Below are 20,934 nucleotides of genomic sequence, written 5' to 3' on the forward strand. Positions count from 1 at the left end.
CAACCAACAGTCTCCTATATGGGAACTCAGCCATTCATTTTAAGTGCATACTGAAGTCCAGGAATGCATTGATTATGAAATTACAGTGCATCAGGGTGAAAGGAAAACAAATTACTAAATAAGTCTGGAGAGTACTGAAATATGCTTACTTGACAGCCCAGCTGATGTGTGGGAAATTATTCTCTTTGTGATTCAAATGGTAGCAGAGAATTTTAAAAGAGCAACTATGGGAGTTTGAAAAGTGTACAGCAGATGTGAAACTATGTCTGATTTGCTATTTTTCGTCTTTCTGTTGTATTTGTTGTTGCTCAGCAGTATGAAAACTAGTATGGAAGAGCTAAAAACCATCCCTGAATGCTGTCTGATCTTTTGCTATTCTAAGTGGTTTTACTCTGTAGAGAGAAATTAAATACTGAAGTATAGTAAATAGTAAATTGTTATCTTGGCCTATATGCTCCAGGTTATGACTGTAAACACACTTTGATATATTAAAGATTTATGTTTTCCTTCTCAACATGCACCATGGATTAGGAAATCAATAACTGAATGCAAACCAGACTTAAGCTTCATGGAAAGATATTAAGTAGGAATCTAAGCATTATCATTTTTTCAACTACTAGTTTCTTGTCAAAAATGCCCGATGTTGAATATACATTAAATACTGCTATGTATTAAGTACTTCTGTAGTACTGAGGAGACTTTAGAATAATGTTTTTTATTCTCTGAAAACAATGTGCTCATAGTTGATAATGCCTGTTTTCGAAATTTTGGTACAGGAAAGGATTGGAGACAGGAGATCTGGCTGCGTTTTCTCATTATGAACACTGAACTTGATGAATTACAAATGAGGTTAAATGTATTTCCAGGTGTGTGGTTTTGTAGTTCCTATACAAGTCAAATGCAGATATCCTTCCATTACAGCAAATTAAGGAAAACATTCCCTTCTAGAAACAAAAGCATTCATGTACTGCCATGTATTTGCTCTTGATAAAGTTTAAGCCAAAGTAAACTTGCTTTGTGACCTGCTTGACATGGATTAGTTAGGTAATTAGTGCAGGCAGATCAGAAGGGATCTGTTTCTTTCAGTTTGGATTGCTTGGGAAAGGATCTTGCATATGCTGGTCATAGGGCAAGGGGTGGCAGTAGAAAAGAAGAACGAATCTCCCCAATCCCCCAAATGAAGAACCCTTAATAATAGTCAGCCGTGTAATAAATGGCTCATTCAGTCCAAGTGGAACAGCCTCTTACGATTTTAACATGAGAGGAGTTCTTTCAGAATGCAAATACTCAGTTGTTATAGAGGGGTTAGCACTGCAAACTGTCAAATGCTTTAGATACCTAGGTTTAATTACTCAAAATATTTTTTGTGAATAACAGCAAAAAATAATAATGTACAAGCCTTACTTGAAAAATTGGGAGGTTGTAAACATAACTATTGTAGTTAAAACTTCTAATGAAGTGTGATCTAGGATTACTGAAAGAGAAGTTGGGTACAGTGAAGTTTAAGTGTCTTTTTAGTGTAAAATTTAACGAAAAAGACAAACCCACAAAACAACAACCTCAACAATTAGATATAAAATTCATACAAATGAATTTGGGTTAAATAATTTTTTTAAAATCCCAATGGCTAAACAGAAGTCCAATGATCTGCCTGAAAATATAATCTTGTATTTTAAAATACTACTGTACATATTTGAACTATATTTCACACATAGGGGAATGTGAGGGGGAGCAATAGCTTTGTACCTGATATGAACTTGACTCAAGATTTGGTAATATCCTCAGATTTTACAGTTCTAGTTGTTTGCCTTGTTCTCCTGACACCTTCTTGGTAAAAACAAAAACACGGTGTGTCCATTCATGCTGGCTCTCATAATACTACTGCTGAACAGACTTAGTCAAAAAAGAAGAAATCTAATACAGTACAGTTTTGGTAAAATCACAGATTGTGTGTGCTTAGTACTAATTTACATAGCTCAACTAACTTTTGGCACAGTTTTGTTCAGGTGATACGCTATAGCTGCGCGGCAGGCTGTTTACCATGCCAGCAAGTTTGTGCACCATACGTAGAATGAAGTACACACTTTACATGCTCCATAAATATTGTTTATGTAGAGGGGGAAAAAGATAAGCATTCTGACCTTTAATTGAAATGTAATGCTGAAATATCTCCAGGTATATACTTGAGTTTATTTATAATGAAAAGAGCGTGTGTTTTGAAATCTCAACATCCATGTTTATGGAGCCTGAATACTTTCAGTGAACAAAATGTGACAGAAACAAGGTTACAAAGGTTTATGCAAGGATTTATAAACTGGAATAATTTTTTTTTTTTTGTGGTGGTGGTGGATTTTTTTAAGTTGCTTTCTTTTTGATTCATTATCAGTATACTCCACATATCAAGTTTAGCTCGCTGAAATCCATGTTTTAAATTGTGCCATTACACTGGCAGCATGACATAAAATGAGATGCTTTCAGGGAGTTATAAATTATTTGCTGTGGTTTACATAATGTATTAGCATGTCTGCTGTGTCTGTTCAAGACAGGGTTTTATTCCTTCATCTGGGTAATATACAGAGAAGCTATTAAGAAGGGATGCTTTTAGCCTTATTCTGTCCTGTTGGCTTTTATCCTGTCATGCCATCAAAAGGGAAGGCTGGGGAAAATGAAGACAGGGGAAAAGGTCAGTCTGGTCTCTAGGTGAAATAATTAAAGGGAGCAGCTTCCTGAGAAACAGAGCTAAAGTGAGAAGGTGGGTAGGTAATACCTGTTTTTTTCTGCATCTGGTGATGTTCATATTAGACCATTAAATATCAGGACAAGACTGCTGCCCGTATGTGTTATGACTGTCATAACAATGCCATGTTTTGCTGCACATAATTGCTTGCATACATCATGACCTTATTGAGAATACTGCAGAAAATTAAGGTTGAGGCTTAGAGTGGACCTTCCACATAAATAAATAAATAAAAAGGCTGGGAGAAGACAGAAGGGTACTGACAACTCTATAACAATTGATAGCATGGAGATGTAAGAGGAATCAGTTACGGAGCTGTGCACTGTAGGATGTGCTTCCAGTGCTTGTATAAGGAGTGTGCTCTGGTCAGATCCGAGGCTGGTTAGTGTGTGCTGGTGGGAGACTCTTGCACAGTTTGGCTGGATTTCCAGGCTTGCTCCACTGCACAGCACGGTGATGGGAAGCTCCGTACCTCTAGCTCTTGCACTTAGTTTTCAGTCTACTGGGTATCTCAGTTGTTAAGAAGATTTTCTTTAACTATGTTTTCCAACATGGCTGTGTCATCTGGGGATACAGCTGCACAGTGAGCTCTATTTATCATGTAATAATGGAGTAGAGAACTCTGAGACAAGTGTCATCTACTGCCCTAGGGCTGTGCCAGGAGCTCTGCTTCCCCTCAGCTCACCAACATACACCTCAGATATATGGCTAAAGCTCCATGAAGATTTTGGAATGAGACTCAAAGCCAGAACGAAGTTTTGTCAACTTCTGGTGTAGATCTTCATTCAATTGAAGAGGGAGACAAATATTGTGTTGAAACCCACAGCTCTTCTGCCTCCGTTCCCATAGCAAGATGGCTTTAGTAGTCATGGCTTTAACTTGGCAGTGCTGACCTTTCGGGTAGGTCAGAGATGTTCTGAGGACTGTGTGTTTTAGTCCTTTCTCCCCATTATGTGATGGGATGTGGCTTTCCTCCTTGACACAGGATAGGAGATGGTGCACGTGTGTCAGGCTACCAGCCTAGAGACTGCGGACTTGTTTTTTCCTATACTGGGCATGCGCCATACACATATCTAGTAACAAGGAGAACTCTGTATGGCAATATAATGGGTATTTATTTGGTCGTAAGATAACTGCGTGGAGACTCATTTGGGAAAAATGACAAGGAGAAGGATGCTGTAAGACTGTACCTCTCATTTTACTTCTTCCCTGACAATATTTTTAATAGCTTTTGTTCTGGTTCTTCATGTTCAGTAAGGAAAATCTTTGTAACATCATACAGATTTCATCAGCATTAGTTCTGGAGAGAAAGTTACAAAAGTTTTGGAAATATAAATATAGTTGATTTGGCCCAAACACACTGTCAGAGATAACTGGGTCCTGAGTAACTGAGAAACCACTCTGTAGACCTCTGAGTCATTCAGGTAAAAATAAAAAATCTTCCATTGACTGAAACCAGCCTGCAAAACTGGTCAAAAAACGTGTTTATGATCTTTTTTTTTTCTCTTTTCATTGGAAAAATTGATGGAACTAATTCTAGATAATACTGAAGAACTCCATGACGAAAAGTTCCTGTAAGTCAATTTGGCTTTGTTAGGTTATTTTCTGACTATATAAAACTTATTGCTTGCACTGCTGTTAATTTTCTTATTTTTCTCTTTAAAGGATTGTCGAAAGTGATAGGCATGTTAGAAAGAAACCTTTTTTATGCTACTGTTCATTCCACTATTACAGAGGATCTATCACAAAAGCAGCAGTTACATCTAATAATTCTTCCCCTACAGCACAGTTAGAGAGAAAATTGTCTTTCTTATACATGCAAAGCATGAGAAAACAGGTTCTGTGTGAGGGATGAATACAGCACACTAGGAATGCTACAGGCAAAATATATTGGAGTCTCAGCTCTCATCTGTTTGCTGCAGAAGCTATCATGAAATGTTGTTAGCTGCTTCCTCTCTGTATGCTTGGGCTGATTGTGGGCTGCATTTCAGTTGTGCCTCAGTGTGGGTGTGGCCCTGTAGCCAGGAAGTGATGGGCAGTTCCTTCTCCACCTGTGCCTCGTGTACTTTCCATTTCGAAGTCTTTCATGCATTTGTCATCCAAGCCTAATTGCTTAGTTTGGGCTCTAATAAGTTGCAGAAGATCTTGAAGGACTGAGTCTTGGAAGAATCTTTAGTCTTAGTGGCGGATTTTATGACTTGGAGTTGGCAGGTAACTTGTATTGCTAGGTCCCAAGAAAAAAGGTGGCCGTGATTTTGGATGAGAAGTTTGTTGGAAGGAAAAAATAGGAACAATACAGTGTGCGCCTTTGCAGCAAACTGTTGTTTGTTCTTGTCTTTAAGAAAAACAATTGCCTCCGTGGGATTAATGCACATAACTCTTACCAAGTGAGTGTTTAGGTATTTCACTTCACAGGGGGAGCAGTGCCGCAGTCTAATAGGACATACGCATATACAGTGAAGTGCCTGGGAAAAGCCAACAAATGTAAGAGCGTACCAGGAAAAACACGAATCTTTCTACTGTGTTGGTTTTGGATCTCCTTAAAATCATCATGAATGCAAACAAACTAACTGAAAAAACCATTCATGATGTTGTGAAACAAAAGAGAGAACTTTCAGTTTCTTAACTGTATTATAGCAGAAAGGTTGTTATACAGTACTTTGGAACTTATAAGCTTATGACTTTGTGTTACGTTAATATCTGTAGTCCTTTTTGGCTTGTTCGTATGTCACACGTCCTGCAAATGCTGTGCCTCTTCTATACATTCGCTAAAGTTGGCTTCACAGTTGATGAGACTCTCTTTTTAATAAAAGGAAATGTAAAAATATTTGTAGCAGAATCTGAAGGGTGAATAAATGTTAAAAGACTGCTAATGAATGTTGATGTAGAATGCCCTTAATAGTCTTACTATCTGTAGTAGCCTTATGATTTCTCTAGTGCGTGTTTATGGAAGTAGTACATTTGCTGTGGATCATTTTAATGGTCCAAAACCAGTGAAATATTCACTGTTCTGTGACACTGTTGATGGTAGTGGGGAAGCACTTATATGCTTCCAGTCAGAGATGGAGAGAGAGTAGGAGGATTTTTCAGGAACAATATAATTAAATGCATGTATGTAAAAGATACCTGCAAGATGATGCTTGAGAAAGTACTTAACAGAAATGGATAATTATAGGGAAAAAAAATACTTCTCTGGAGTTATAGTATGTGTTATTAATTTTCTAGTGGTGTAGAGTTTTTCTGAATATTTTGTTTCCTACCTGTAAAGTACTATTTTTTTCTGATAGTCTTTGTCTCTTCAGAAATGAATTTCAGATCAAATTGTTATTGATGTATTATTCTGTGGGAATTTTAATATAGAACTAATACAGGCCACTATCGTCAAGGTTTGTTTCATAGCTTAAAAATCATTTGCTTTCGCAGAAATATGGGGACTATGAAAGCTTTCTGAAGACGTAGATTTTCCAGTCTATTTATTACCCTTTAAATTGTGTACATGGTTGTCACTGTTATCAGATCATACCCATTTTTCATTAAAGAATGTCCAGAATAGGAGACAGTATTAATTCACCTGCTGCTAAATCCTATGTTACTTAGAAAGTAATTCAGAGGCGACTCAGACATCTGATATGGAAACAAAGTCAGTTCCTTAGGGCTAAATCTGGCAAGTACTTACTACTGTGTATGGTGTGTTGTGACTTTTCTGGGATTAAGCACATCCTAAACAGTTAAAAAATACTCCAGTTCCCACTACTCTTCCATTTTCTGTAGGAAGAAAAAAGCTTCAGTGGATCTTGTTTGTTTTAACTATCTCCAAATAAAGCTGTAGGCGGCGTGTGTGATGACTTTTGCTCTAAGACTGGACAGCTTAGACACACCTGGAAAAACTCTTGGCCAAACCCCATGTAGTAGGCTATGCTCTTCATGCTGCCCAAGAAACCTTCAGCAGGAAGCGCCCGTGTGTCCAGAGGGTGCTGGGTGCGTTGGCCCTCAGCCAGGCACTGCTGCCAGGAGGGCCTGGGCCAAGACCTGTGCTCACCCCCTGCCTGCACCCACCACCAGTGAGTGTTTCACCAAGAAAAGAAGTTGCTTCATAATATTTTGCTTCCACGCCTGACAGAAGAAGAGCAATGCAAAGCATGCTGTGGTGATTGCTTTTCACCATCATTTATTTTGGGGAGGTTTCATTGGTGCTATCAAATGACTTTACTCGAGTGGTGTTTAAAAAACAAAAACTGGTGCAATCCATGGCATTGCTGAAAATGGGTGGACCATATGCAATCCATAGCTGAAAAATGGGAGCTTAGCCATTGCTCAGTTTTAAAGACAGGCTCATTTCATCTTGCTTTCCTGCAAACTTTTGTTACTGAGAAAGAGTTAGGTTAGGATATTGCAACTGTCTTTGTGCCATGCTGAGACAAGGTGTGATTACCAGAGCTGCGCATGCGGCTGAGCGTTCTCGCCACCTCTGCTGTGTTGCGGTGTCGCGTGATGCACAGAGAGCAGCAGAGGTTTTTGACCTCGCTGCATCTTAGCAATTGGGGAAAGGTAGGTGGATTCAATATACATTCATTTCAGCAAAATTCCAACCCAAACCATGAAACCGTATTTCTGTTAGGTTTAAGAGGAATCATAACACAAACCCATACAACAGTCTGACTTTTTAAAAATAGGTGCTGTTGTTTTTAATGGTCAAAGTGAAATCTGTAGCTGAATATGGCAAACTTGCAGAATATAGATATGGAGATCCTATCCTGACCTCACAGAGGTCTCTGTATTTTCAGTAGTGATGTGTATCTTCTGTTGAGTCTCTGATCTCAGACCATGTTGTGTAATTGTGTATATATTTTTTAAATCAAAAGCGTAATTTCTGAATGGACAGTACTCTCTGGGGAAATGGATACAAGACATAGAAGACGGTGCTTTGTTTTAAATCGTTACTACCTTTAGGGCTTGGCACTCACCAGACTGCAGTGAGAAGCATATCATTTATTGTGTTATAAACGCTCTCCTATCTTAAATTCTAAAATAGTTGCTTCCTGGAGGAGGCTTGGAATATACACTGATGTACCTGACAGTTAATTAAAATTCAGTGTTGTTTGTTCTTGCTTAAATTAGTGGAGAAAAGCTTCTAGGAAATACCATAGAGAATTAACATTCAGAAGATTTCAAATTATTTTGAAAGATGAAAATTCCCATGACTCTACCCCTTAAAGAGTTGAAACATAATTCAGATGCATCTTTACCACCTGTCACTTCTTGGTGGTTGGTTGTTCTTTTTCACTTTCAGAATGCGTATTCTCTCTCTGTCTCTCTCACAAATAAATAAAGAGTGAACTGCAGAAGACTACCTCTTTTTTCATATTTTTTTCCAGCAGGTTATTTTCTGATTTCTTGTCAGTGAACTACATGCACATGCTATTTCTACTATAGCATTGTAACCCACCTGGACAAATGCATACTTAGTGGGAATCCAGTCGTTTTGTTAAGTTACACCAGGAACTGGCCAGTATTTTGTACAAACCAGAGAAAAACATGCATAACAGGCTTTATCTGTAAGGAATGTGAAATCACTGATTAGCCAGTTAATGCCATTTTCCTTCACATGTACATAGCCTCCTACATACCAAAACATGCACAAAAAATAGTATTGAAATAAGCTTTAAGCTAAGACAATTAGGTCTCCAGATGTCTGATTCCTTGGTTTAGAAAACTGCACAAGAGCTTATCTATTCCTGAAATAAAAATGATTTAGTCCAAAACCTCTTTCATGATTGCCCATCTGCCAGCGTGCACATTTCATTTTTCATGTGGTAAATAAAATTTCAAAGTAATTCTTTAAGTCATTGCTGCACGGCTCATTACAGAGATTTCGTGCTTGCAGATACTGACAAACAGAAAGCCAAAAGGATGTGCAGTGCACGCAGAGCACCCATACTGGGCTTGTGAGGCAGGAAGCCCACCGGGATGAGGGGAATAGTCTAGTGGATTTATGCAGGGAAATAACCACATGACCTGTGTCATTTCTCTGTTGCCCCTTTCAAGAAATGCAGATACATACAGAGGGGGATGAGAGAAGCCATTTTCCAAGCTTTCTTCTCAGGTTTGTGCCATTAATTTTCCCCTAAAGTCAGACAGATTTTAAGCTCTCCTTTTGTGTTATGTACTCTATTACTGCAGGCTACATTTGTACCTGTGTTTAGGTAGGCAGACATACCTATTCTTAACGCTTAAATTTAGAGTCTTACCTTGTTCAGATTTTTGAAAGGTCACTTCTGCTGACAGCTGGTGGGTGCTGATGCATTGGCAAGTCGGGCCCTTTCTATACTTCATCCTGAAGTCAGAACGGAGAAGAGGAATCTTACTGAGTTTATATTCCCAAAACTGTGGCCTGTCTCTTCTCTACTTCACTAGAGGTGCAGTTAATCAAAACAGCTGCAGCTCAAAACACCTGGAAGTTGTGCAACTCTTAAATGTCTAAATGTAAATTTAAAAATCTAATTTTAAGCAGGCAGATTTGATCATTTTGCTCTTGGTTACCCAGGAAACCAGTTAATTACTATGCATTTGCTTCAGCACTCTGTGTGCAGCTTTTAAAACATTTTATTATAATTTTTCTTTTATTTTGTCTTAAGCTAGTGTTTGTAGAAAGGGCTGGCTTGACAGCTCTGGCAAATGAAATAGTCTGCCTGCCCACGGACTATGTGCTCCCTAGACAGTGGCAGTCCAAACTTCCTCATGCTGTTTTGTCAGCGTGCCACAACTTTTTTTGAGGTGGGGGGAAGACTTGAAGGAGGAAGTCTTTGTAACATCAGGTCTTTGCCCTCAAAATGCATAAGCATTGTCAGAAAATGCTCTATATTTTCCTTTCAGCGTATAAAACAGTGCAGCTAAAACTTGGGTGAATTCAAATTGTGGAAACCTACCTTCAGTCTGCAAACCATCATCAAGATCACAACGTTGATCCTGATGCTAAGTTGCGGTTAGCACTGGTGACAGATCATCTCATAAACTAAGCAGTTTTCCTTGCTCAGCGCTGAGAGAAAAGGATTTCCGATGAGTTCTGGTGCTGAAGCCTTCAGCAAAAAGTCCTGGAATGCTATTTGCAGATTAGATGTAGAAGTGGGGAATCTGTGAATTCATTCTAAAATATTAAAATTGCAGCCTTCAGTTTTTCTTGGTGATGACTTTTGTTGAGATAGATGTATAGTACAAATCCTGATAGCTACAAATCACCTAGGACTCCTAGAAAATCATCTGGGAAGCACACGGTCTTTTCAACAAAGAACTGTGCATTTGCTTACCAAGTTTACAGGTCTTCTGTTTCAGTTAATAGCTTGAAAATCATGGAAGAGCATTGACAGAATCATTCTGCTGATCTCTAGTGACCATGGTGAGTTTGCAAATATTTGAACAAAAGGAACAAGGCAATAAGAGTGGAGCATATCCATGGTATCTTAATTTCATATATCTATGCTCTAGTATTGCTGAAAACAGAAATACAGAAGGAGTGCTCACATATCCCAACTTAAAGTGTCTGTCTCAAACAGCTACAATGGTTCATAACAACTTTTGTTCAGTGCAGCTTCTGCAGAGAGGGGAAAGGTTTTCCAGGAGGCTGTCAAGACCATCTCTATTCAAGCTGTGCTTCCAAGGCAACTTAAATGACCCAGTTCAAGTTGCATACTGCCATCCTGCCTCAGGCCCATTCCTTTCCTCTAGCCAGTGCCATCACTTGAAATAAATCAGTTTAGGGAGTTGTTTGGTTGAAAATCAACCAGGAGTTTGGAACTTCTTGGAGTGGAAGACATTGTCTTCTGCAGGGTAGATTTTTGCATACTTTGATTTGGTGAGAAATCTTTGATTTGGCTTTTTAAAAGCAAAGCATAAATGAAAATGACAGTATGTTAACACAGAGAGCACGAAGGAAAATTATTCTCTGGTTACTGAAGTCACGGAGGGGACTCCTATTCTTTGAATGCCATTTTGAATTACTGAATAATTTTTCATAGCTTTTTAAAATCAGGCTATACTTTCAAGTTCATTGCTTAAGTTTAGAGAAAAAGCTGTAAATTTTCCTGCTTTTCTTCCTGCAGACTGTATAATACAAAGATGCGTATGTTATTGGCAGTCTAAATTTATGAACCTTTTCAGCATCTAAATTCAAGATGCATTGCTGCTTTTAGTGTTGCTCTAAGAAATTCATGGTGCATTAATGTAACTCTAATTGGGCTATCACCATTGGTCTCGTACATGTTGCATCTTTAAATGAAGAGAAGCAGGGAGAGTGCATAGGAGAAAGCGGCAAATGTCTCATTCATCATCTGAATTGGAATATATTCTTCCTACCTGAAGAATCAATGTTGTATAAGGCAAGGAGTGCTGTTTTGCTGTCTTGATGCATATTAGGTGTTCTTAAGTTTTAGAAACCAGTAATCCAGAAAATAATTTCATAGTGGATTTACATTTGTAGGTGTAAGGAACGTGGGTCTGTTATGGAGATGTTAAAATGTATTTTTAAGTTAGGAGTGAGATCCTGCTTCATAAGACTGTAAAAAAATTCCTGTTTTTGAGAGTCCTTGTTAACCTTGTTTTACTGGTGTCAACTGAATTTATTTTTCAATTGCTATTTTTTTCTTTCTTTTTGAATAACTTTAATTTTTACATAGCTGGTTCTGTGTTCCTAGAATCATGGCCTGGTAAGCTCTGAATTTAGGTTTAGATCATGAGAGCTCTGTTAAATTACAGAAGAGAATAAACTCCTATTTGCTCTGTTGAGACTGCCCAGAGAACTAGCCAGAGATTGCCCAGCTGCAACGGGCTGCCTGTTTTTGTGTCTCCTCTGTGTTGGCTGACCACTGAAAAGACATGTTTTACCTACGTCATTTAGCTGTAAAGTGGTGATGGCAGGGATCTTCCCTACGTCATTTGTTAGTTGTTAATCCTGTTTAGGAGAAAATTTTTATCAGGTAGAAGTTTCCAGTGGGACTAGCAGAACTTTTTCATTCATCTTAATGATATCAAGATAGTGACTTTTGTGCCAGTTGTTCCATTAAATTCAATGGATCTTGCTTCATTGACAGACGCTGAGTGTATGACTCCTCCTATTTAATGAGAGTCATTGTACCAAGTCCTTGGTAATTATAGCAACTTAGGGAGCTGAAACCTGTCCTTTCTACTTACTTTTCAGTGGTGATAAATATCTCTACCTTTTGTTATAATCACAGTCTATTCAAATCAGGAAAAAACAACTTAATAAAATGTCTATTAAAGGCAAAACAGAGATAATTCTGAGGACTGCTCTTCTCAGGTGGCTGTGAGGTACTGATGGAATAGATTTATCTTCCATTATGATTTGTGAAAGAGGAGCAGGCTGTATAGCGAAAGTACACAGTACCCCTGTGTATGCAGTCAATGAGACTCATTTTCATTGCTGCTTTTATTTGTCTGAAATATATACATGCAAAATCACATATATCAATAGGTATAAAGGCTGTTTTTAAGCTAGACAACCATTACTTTTTCTTAATTACCCTAATTCTTAAAATAAAAAGCAAGTAAAAATCAAACTTCTGTCTTCATGAATCTAGTGCACTTGTTCTCTGGAAGTTGTGCTTTGACACAGAACATCTCGCAGTGTTTGGAACTAGAAAGCACCAGGGTCCTGTACAGTAATGAAGAAAAAATGTATGTCTCTGAAGGCTAGAACTAATACATTACTATCTGGGTTTAAATAGATAGGATTGCTTTTTTTGATAGATCACATCAGATGTTGCATTACTTTGGACACTGTTACTAATAGCTTTATTTTTTACCATTGAAGCCAGTTTTCTGAATTTGTGTAGATGCTGTTTATATGTAGCTATTGCTGTTGTTTTTATTAAGGTCATTAATTTTAATAAACCCAAGCAACTCAAGTATGTTATTACCATCATAAATCCAACTACCAATGGCCTTACATTTTTAAAGATTTCTGTAACGGAGTTTCTTAGTTTTCCTCTTCTTCCTATGACATGAATAAAATTTACTGATTTGCCCAAGGGTTGAATTACTTTTTTTTTTCTTTTTTTTTTCCCCAAGTAATACATCTCCTTTGTAATGGTGACTAGATAAAGCTGACAGGTTAACGTTAATCTTCACTCTACACTAATGTACTAGAAAGAAACCTTGAACAAGTCCTTCAGACTAGATACTTCAAAGTCTCCTGGATAAGTTGTAAGCTCAGGCTCAAAAAGCTTAACAAGTTCCTACACATACGCAGAGTGTACATGTGGAATCTGAAACTGTGGTAAACACAAGGTAGTTCAACTAAATAGGCAATTAATTATCACCTGTGGGCATCTAAACAGCATGACTTTGGTGTGTTTTAAGTTAAGTAGATACAAAATCTGATTGTATGGTCACTTTTTACTATGCAGGTAGACAGTCCTAATGCTGTGTAACTCTGAAGTGAAAATTCCAAGTCCCTAGGCAGGAGCAGCTGAGAGCCCTTTGCTGCCTGTGGTAGCCCACATAACCTCCTGCTGTTGGCAAGGTGCAGCCCTAAGAATTACAATCAGCGAGGCCGTCCTTTGGTGCAAGTTCTGCGGTGTCAGCAATAGCAATAAAGCTCCCTTCCTCTTCCTTCTCCAGGACTGTATGTGCCTCTCCACGTGAGGTGTTGGCTGCTTTGTGCAGCAGGCGCCTGCGGTCAGTGTGCCAGGTAGACCAGGGCCCCCTGGAGAACAGGGTCCAGCACGAGTAGAGATTTCCCACAGGGGGTGGCAGCGAGGGCCAGGCAGCCAGTGCCTGTCCCACCACCCCGGCACCACCAGGGAGGGGGACAGCTGAGGGACAGCTTCAGTCCCAGGTGTTGGGCTGGGGCGTTGGACCGTGAGTGGGCCCGGCGCTGCAGGACAGCGCCAAGGGACACTGGAGAATGGCCCTGCTATGGCATCACTGGGACAGGGGCTGTGGCCCCAGGGAGGGGCTGAAATGGGGTCCTGGGCTGTGGGTACTGTGAGGGAGCCCCAGGGGGCTGTAAGGGGTATGGGTGCCCTCAGGGCTGTGATACCACCTTGTGTTATGTGGTTATTTCCTTAGTGCTATATGTCCCTTGCAGATACTGAAACCGAAAGTGGTGGGTATGAGGATTCTGGAGGTGTTGAATTCAGTATTGTTATTTTGTGTTATAAGTGAATATGTTGCTAATGTTGAGTGGGCAGTGTATTGTAGCAGTAATGCCCTGATATACCGTCCTAGAGTGTTAAGCCAGCCTTGTTCTTCAGGAAAGGGGTACTGAGAAAATGAAAACAGGCTTCTCAGGCTCAGTATTTAGCCAGCCAGCAGTCCTGTCTCTGATGGAAGCTAGGGAAGAAAACAGAACTGATCATTCTAATTTCCAGTTGCTGGAGTTGATAGCTTCTTCCTTCAAGAAGAAAACCTGAAGAAACATGAAGGTTTACAAATCTGTGTAAACTTCTAGCATCTATTGTCCTATGGCAAGGGTTTCCACAGCATAACAGTGCCTTGTGTGAAGAGTACCTTCTTCTGATCCTTTTGAACTTGCCAACATAATTAATCGAATGCCCTGTAATGTTTTTATTGGATGAGATGGTGAATAACTGTTTCTTAGTCGTCTTTTCCATGTCACTTATGAATTTATACTTCTGTCACATTCCTCCCTTACTCATATCTTTTTCCAAGGTGAAGACTTCAAGTTTATTTAATCTTTCTTTATACAGAAACATTCTGGGCTTTGATTGTCCTTTTTACCTTTTTCCATATTTCTTCCAGTTGCTCTGTGATTTTTGAAATTAGTGGACCAGAACTGCACATGGCTTTCAGGTTGTGGGCACACTGTGAATTTATACATTTGTGTGAAGAAATTTTCTTTGGTGTTCTCTTTCTTTTCTAGTAATTCAGTTGGCTTTCTTGACCTCTGGGCAATATATTAATGTTTCCATAAAGTTACCAATAGTAACTGTGATCTTGTTCCTAGATTGTACTACTCAGTTTAAAACTAATTTTGAGGCAAATAAAGCTGGAAGAATCACGTATACTTTAGTGCACTGTTATATGTAACTATATCATTTCCTGCTACTATCCAGTCACTCAGCATGAGTGGATCCCACTGCCATTTCTTGCCTTTGATTGCCTTCTTTACTAATCTGTGACTAACTTTGTGTCATCTACATCTTTCTGCCCACTAGAAAAAAATTTGTAATTTAACTAAGAAAATGAATAATGAAAGCAGTAATGAATGTTTATTCAAAAAGCACTTGTTAATGTTGGGGGAAGAAATCTTAAGGTTAGTAACTTCTTACTGTATTAGACTCTTCAATGATGAACTGATGTGATTTTGCAGATTATTTGGGGGGTGGTTTTTTAATTTGGTTTGTGTGCATGTTTTTGTTTGTTTGTTTTTGGTTTTGGAAATGAAAGTGATATAGAGGTGGTTTTAGCCAAGTAGTGCTTTTTAAATGTTTTGCTTAGCAGTACTTCTCTTAGCTCCCAGTCTGTAGAACTCTCTGAATTAACAACTTTCTTCCTCCTTTACCCAACTCTAAATCTCTTTTTTTTTTATTATTATTATTATTTTATTATTTTTTTTGTACTGATAGTAAGGATAGAAGTCCTAGTCTTTGGAGTTAGAGGCTAAAATGAAAGAGGGAATTATTCCATAGTCATGGTATTTAGAGCCTCTATGCTATCTGTGTATACCTGCAATGCATTTATAAGCTCAATCTATTTGAAATCTTAATTAATAGAATTCAAACATGACTGATGGTTTAAGAAGACTCTTACAGCAGGAGCAGAACTCAGCATGGCATTCAAAGAGGGGATAAAGCTCTCTGAACCTTCATTTAAAAAAAACAACAAACAAACCAAAAAAAAAAAACCACTGAAAAACACTTCAGGTAGAGAAAGTGAGGGAGGTCTTCGTGGCAGTCAGCCTTTACTGTTTTAATACTTGACTGGTATTTTGAATTGTCACAGTTTCTCATTTTTTTTTTAAAGGTATTTTGGCTAGAATAAACAACAATAAGAGCCATAATAAGCTATTTGCTATGGCTATGGACTGGGACAGGCTGAAATTATTGAAAGTTTCAGAGCACGTGTAGTAAATGAAGACAGTCTAAAATGGTAGATAGAACTTGCTTCTGCTGCTCCTTCTGTTTTTGGCACCCTCTTGTATTCTTAGGGGACTTTGATGTTTTCTGACACTTCTGACAGCAGTTAAAAGATTTTTGTAGAACATACTGAAGTCTCGCTGGCTTTTTGAGTGAAGGTGTTGGGGCATGCTACCAAGTCTAAATGCATCTTTGTTCTCCAGTGCAAAGATATCTTCTCAAAGATGAGGCAGGAAGCTAGCTGAAACCAAAGGAGGATCAGTAAGTGGTAGCAAAAAGATAACATGATTGCAGAAGAAGCAGAGAAATATACTGCCACTGTTATATGAAAAGATTGGGTTTTATTCCTTGGGTATACCAGCCACTTATATAGTAAAAGAGAAAAAAGAAAAGATTAAAGGAGTTTGAGCATAGCTTAATTATGAAAACGGTTTCAGAATATGAGATTCACCATGCTTGGATTTTCTCTTCCTTACAGTCTCTGCCCCAGCATCAAGGACAGGGAGAGTGAACACAAGCACTGTAGTTACTATGGAAGTGCAGAAGCACTCGCTCTGGGTGGCATTATGGATGTAAACACGAGTCTTGGCTAGATTTGCCTGTGAGTCAAGGTATCATTTTCAGGGCAACTCAGTATCAAATACCAGTAATATTTTTATGGTATTTGCCTTTTCACATTTCAGAGAGTAATTCTTTAAGGTCCTCTGTCTTACTACTATATCACTCTAATTGGGTGAGCTCCAACCTCAAGTTTCCTCTGCTGTCCGCTTTCACTCCATTCTAGTCAGTAGATCTGCCTGCTCTCCGAGAGGCCGAAAAGGGCAGTTCAGATCCTGTAACATTACGTCAACAGAACCACCTTCCTGATCTTTCTGGCTATGCACACCTTGGAGAAATAATAAAAATAAAAAAAATAAAAAATCCTTTTAGCAGCACTGGCTGTTATAGACAGCCTGCTATCTGCCAGCTGACTTTTAATCACCTTGTACAAGATGTCAAGATTGCCATTGAGAAAAGTGGCCGTAAACAACAACTGCAACCTCATCAGCCTTGGCTGCCTTGGGAATTCCATCTTCTGGTGTGCATTAACTCATTTTGATGGCATTGGTGTTGCCCTGTAGCCGTTCCAGCTCTCAGAATAATATTGGGGCACGGCTATTCCCTTTCCCTCTCTTTCCACAGCAGAAGAGCCTGCTTTGCCTACACATTAGGTACCCTCCTTGAAGTAGCTCTCTGCTGGCTTTACTGCAGCCCAGCTGAAGGATGGCAGCATAAAGAGGCTGGAGAGAGGAGGAAGTAGGGCTTATATTTCTGAAAAGGATACCATCCACACCATTAGTTAGAGCGGATGCTGTGTTCTGTACTGGGCTTATCTAAAGCGAAATAAGTAGATGACAGCAAAATTTTTCATGCTGTGCTTTTGGTTTTGCCTTTTTCTTTTCCCTTCAGGTAGTTTCTGCTTTGTCCCAAAGTACTTGTAGATCATTTCAATTAAGAAGTTTGCTTGGATACTTTTCTTTCATCTGGCTAAGAGAAGAATTGTGATTGTGTAACAGAGGACCGAGCAATGGAAATTTCTCACATTGAGCCAAAAATTGTGAGATGCTTTTTGTCAGGGGGCCCAAACAATCATTTACAGCCTCTGAGCCTGTTCTTGTATAGTAAAGAGACAAATTTCCAAAGTTGCCATCTACAAAGTAATTTGCACAGCTACAAGACAGCAGAAAGTGACAGTATTCATTTCTGCATATATAGCAAATAGTTTCAGTGTCCTTGGAGCGGTCTGTAGATAAGTGCAAGCATATTTTTTTAATTTTTAAATTGCTGGGTTGTTTCCTTCAGTCTGAATTACAGCGGCTAGATGGACACTGATTCCCCCCCCCCCCCCCCCCCCCCCCCCCCCATGTTTAAAAACATAATTTCCATGCTTCTATACTAACACAGAGATCTAGGCAAAACTGTTGGGCTTTATAGTAATTTTTGGCAAAGCATCTGTTTATCACAAACTGATTAGTACATAGTCGACATAGTGACTTCAGTTAGTTTCCATCATGTCCATTTTTGTCTGGTTTTGTTTTTCAATGCAAGGACTAGGCTGAAAGCCATGCAAGAAACAAATGTATCAGAATGACATGTTTAAACATTCTCATCTTCGCTAAATAACTTTGTAGAAGTTGTCAGCCATGGAGGAGATTGGAATAACAAGGGCCAAATTCTGTTCATGCTTGTATTAGTGCAAATTTTGAAGAAAGCCGATGAGCTCCAGGTTATTTTATCACTCTCTGTATGATAACAGAACACAATTGCAGACAGAAAAAGTGGAGGTTAATGTTTGGGCTTGCTTATTGTTTGGGTTCTTTACTTTTTTTCTGGAAAAAGCTCAGCAGCTGAGCGTGCAGAAAGCTAATTTTCAGAAATAAACCCAGTTTTGCAGTCCTTGCTGAGAGTGAGATGACTTGCTGTTTGCTGTCCCTGAGAGAAGCATAACTGCTGTAAGAAAGACATAGTCGAACTGTTGTGGAAGGGGCTTTAGAGATTGGTGCAGAAGAAAAGGAGAAAGAAAACTATATATCTGTCAAAAAGTCTTAGCAATAAAGGAAAATCAAAATGCCTTATCTCCGTGCTTATATGTAAATAGGGTAATATATGAATATTTAATAAGGTGCCAGATGCTTTGAATCGTCTGTTAAATTTTGATCAAGGCTTTTGTATTCAAAATCTAAATTGAGCTGATGACTTTATAACATATCTGATGTCTGGATAATATTTCTATATATTTAGTGTGATCTCAAAATGAGATCTAGTGGTTCGTGTGGTAGTGAACCGTGTTAAACAGGAGGAGTGCTCGAGTGCTCCTGGCTGTACATTCTGAACGTGGCAAAATGAATGGGGGAGATTATAGCTGCAGTTTTATGTCATTGGCAAATCTGAATTTGAGCTCAGCACAGTGGATCAGTTTTGGCTTAGGTGCATATATAATTATCCCTTTTATGTCCATGGGGAACTGGAACTTTCCATAGCCAGACAGAACAAACTAAAGAAAAGGTGAGGTTTTAAACTCTGAAAAGCATACTGTTCCTGGAAAAAAAGTTTTGTTGAACAAGAGACTTTTATGTGATTACAGTCTGCATTTTAATGCCCTTTGAAAGATAAAGGCTGTAGTTTTATGACTTGAGAGAAATTTATCACATTTTTATTCAAACTGGATTTTTGGTCTTTGCATTATAAAAATAATTATATATGCTTTTTGAAGATTGAGTTAAGTCTTGTTCATTTTAAAGACAGTGGCAAAATTGCTATTATCCATAGTGGCTTGCTCAAAGCCCGTAGTGTACCCATGAACATTTATATCTAAAATGCATGCTTATGTACATTTTTATCTGAAAGCCGCTACAAAATTTTGTCCTTTACTGAAGTATTCTGGACATCTCTGCAGTAGGTTGGAGAGTTAGGTTTGAGTGGGGTCTGACAAGAGAGTGCCATGCATTTTCCCCATATTTCTCCACTATAAGAAAAGTTAAGCTTGATCCATGATCACTAAACTTTGGAAATTTTAAACTTTTAGAAATTTTGGGAAATGCTTTTCTATGCTTTTGATGTATGATGGCATTTGCCGATAAATAAGCTTTATAAAACATGTATGTGTATATGTGCATATTTCTTATAAATGGCAGCAAAGTTATCTATTAATTTGCTTGGCAGGCATTAATTCAGTCAACAAGATAAAACTTTAGATTGTGGAGCAATCCTTTCTGTAATTTTTTTTTTTTTTGAAATTAGTAGATTAATATGGGAATTAATACCTGAAATGTAAAAATAAAATCTCCATGGAAATGAAAATCAATCGGCTGATAGTGTAAGCACAGATACAGCCCTCTTCTTATAGCTTCTGTAATAGGTCTGTCTTGTTCTGATACTGTACATTGTCTCAGACAATCAACACTGCTTGTTTTTAAATGTGCTCTGGAAGAAGTATGTACTTAGTATATATATTTTTATATACCACCAGACATTTTAGTAATTTTCTTTATAAATGACTAGGAGACTAAGAAAAGCCAGCCTGTTGCCATTAGGTTTGCATTTTCTATACAGAGGGAATCTGTAAATTTAGAATTGCGAGAACCACTGTTGTCTCAATGAATATGTACATGGTGATGCATATGGTGATGCAGTATAATTTGGAAATGTTATCAACCCATATCCGAGCTTGTTTGTGAATAGTAGTGCATCTGTATGTATTGCTTAATATTATACAGATTAAAAGGTTATGCATTCAAAAAGCAAATCTGTTCTTAATTTTACTTGAATTTCGTTTATTATTTTACCAGAGCACACAATAAACACAGTAATCTTTTTTTTTTTCATGTCAAATACTTCTTAGCCTTAACCAGTACATACAAACAATGTTTAGACTCTAAGCTAGTTTTCATAAATGTAGGATGCATTTATTTTACAGTCTTGGCTTTCAGGATAAAACGTCAAATGCCAATTAATATAATATAATAGTGTAAGATCTTCATATCTCAAATTCCTTCCAAAATGGTAGCAATTATTTACCATTTTCCTACTTTCTGAGAAAAGAATAAACTTCCACATTTTGAGACTCATGAAACTTTTTATAAGACAATTTGTGACAACATGGCAGATGAACTTCAGATGTCTCTGTGAATTTTATGTCACTTAACACAATGGCAACTTTTTGAGGGAGTGAGCTCCTCATAATGTATTAGGACTTTATTTTCATATTGCATCCTGAGATTTTTGTCTAATCCCCAGACTTTAGAGATGAATCTTACTATTTTTCTAGATGATTTTTCTGTATTAAGGCCTTTCTGTTTAACTGAAAACTCAAGCTGCACTTTATTTTGCAGTTTAGAAAGGACTTGTAAGATTTTCTGAGTATACATCTTTGCCCAAAACAATTTTCTTCAGTTGATAGTGTCCTGTAAGATGCTGTTATTGCAAATAATTTAGTTTCTTTTCCTCCTAAAAGAGTATTCACAGTGAAGTTTGCTGCCAAAAAAAAAAAAAAAAAGCTTCAGAAAAATATTGGACTGCACTGTAGGATGAAAGGTGATAATGTTT

The 20,934-nt window shown here is 38.1% G+C and overlaps 1 protein-coding gene across 34 annotated transcripts in view; it reads left to right on the forward strand.

The window, feature by feature from the left end:
• PLD5 (phospholipase D family member 5) overlaps positions 1 to 20,934 on the forward strand; it is a 317,558-nt gene that overhangs the window by 177,128 nt on the left and 119,496 nt on the right. For 4 of the 34 annotated variants that reach the window (XM_066993952.1, XM_066993953.1, XM_066993954.1 and 1 more), the window contains one exon: positions 777 to 866. The exons of 27 other annotated variants lie outside the window; for them this stretch is intronic. In XM_066993952.1, coding sequence (XP_066850053.1) covers positions 855 to 866 — 12 coding nt within the window. In that variant the 5' untranslated portion in view covers positions 777 to 854. Of the gene's footprint in view, positions 1 to 776; positions 867 to 3,376; positions 3,638 to 4,461; positions 4,949 to 13,214; positions 13,857 to 20,934 lie in introns of those variants that run through there. 3 more of the 34 variants (XM_066993964.1, XM_066993950.1, XM_066993963.1) reach the window with 3 other exon arrangements.

The sequence above is a fragment of the Anser cygnoides genome, chromosome 3 (assembly GCF_040182565.1).
Source record: "Anser cygnoides isolate HZ-2024a breed goose chromosome 3, Taihu_goose_T2T_genome, whole genome shotgun sequence".
In the NCBI taxonomy this organism is placed as follows: domain Eukaryota; kingdom Metazoa; phylum Chordata; class Aves; order Anseriformes; family Anatidae; genus Anser; species Anser cygnoides.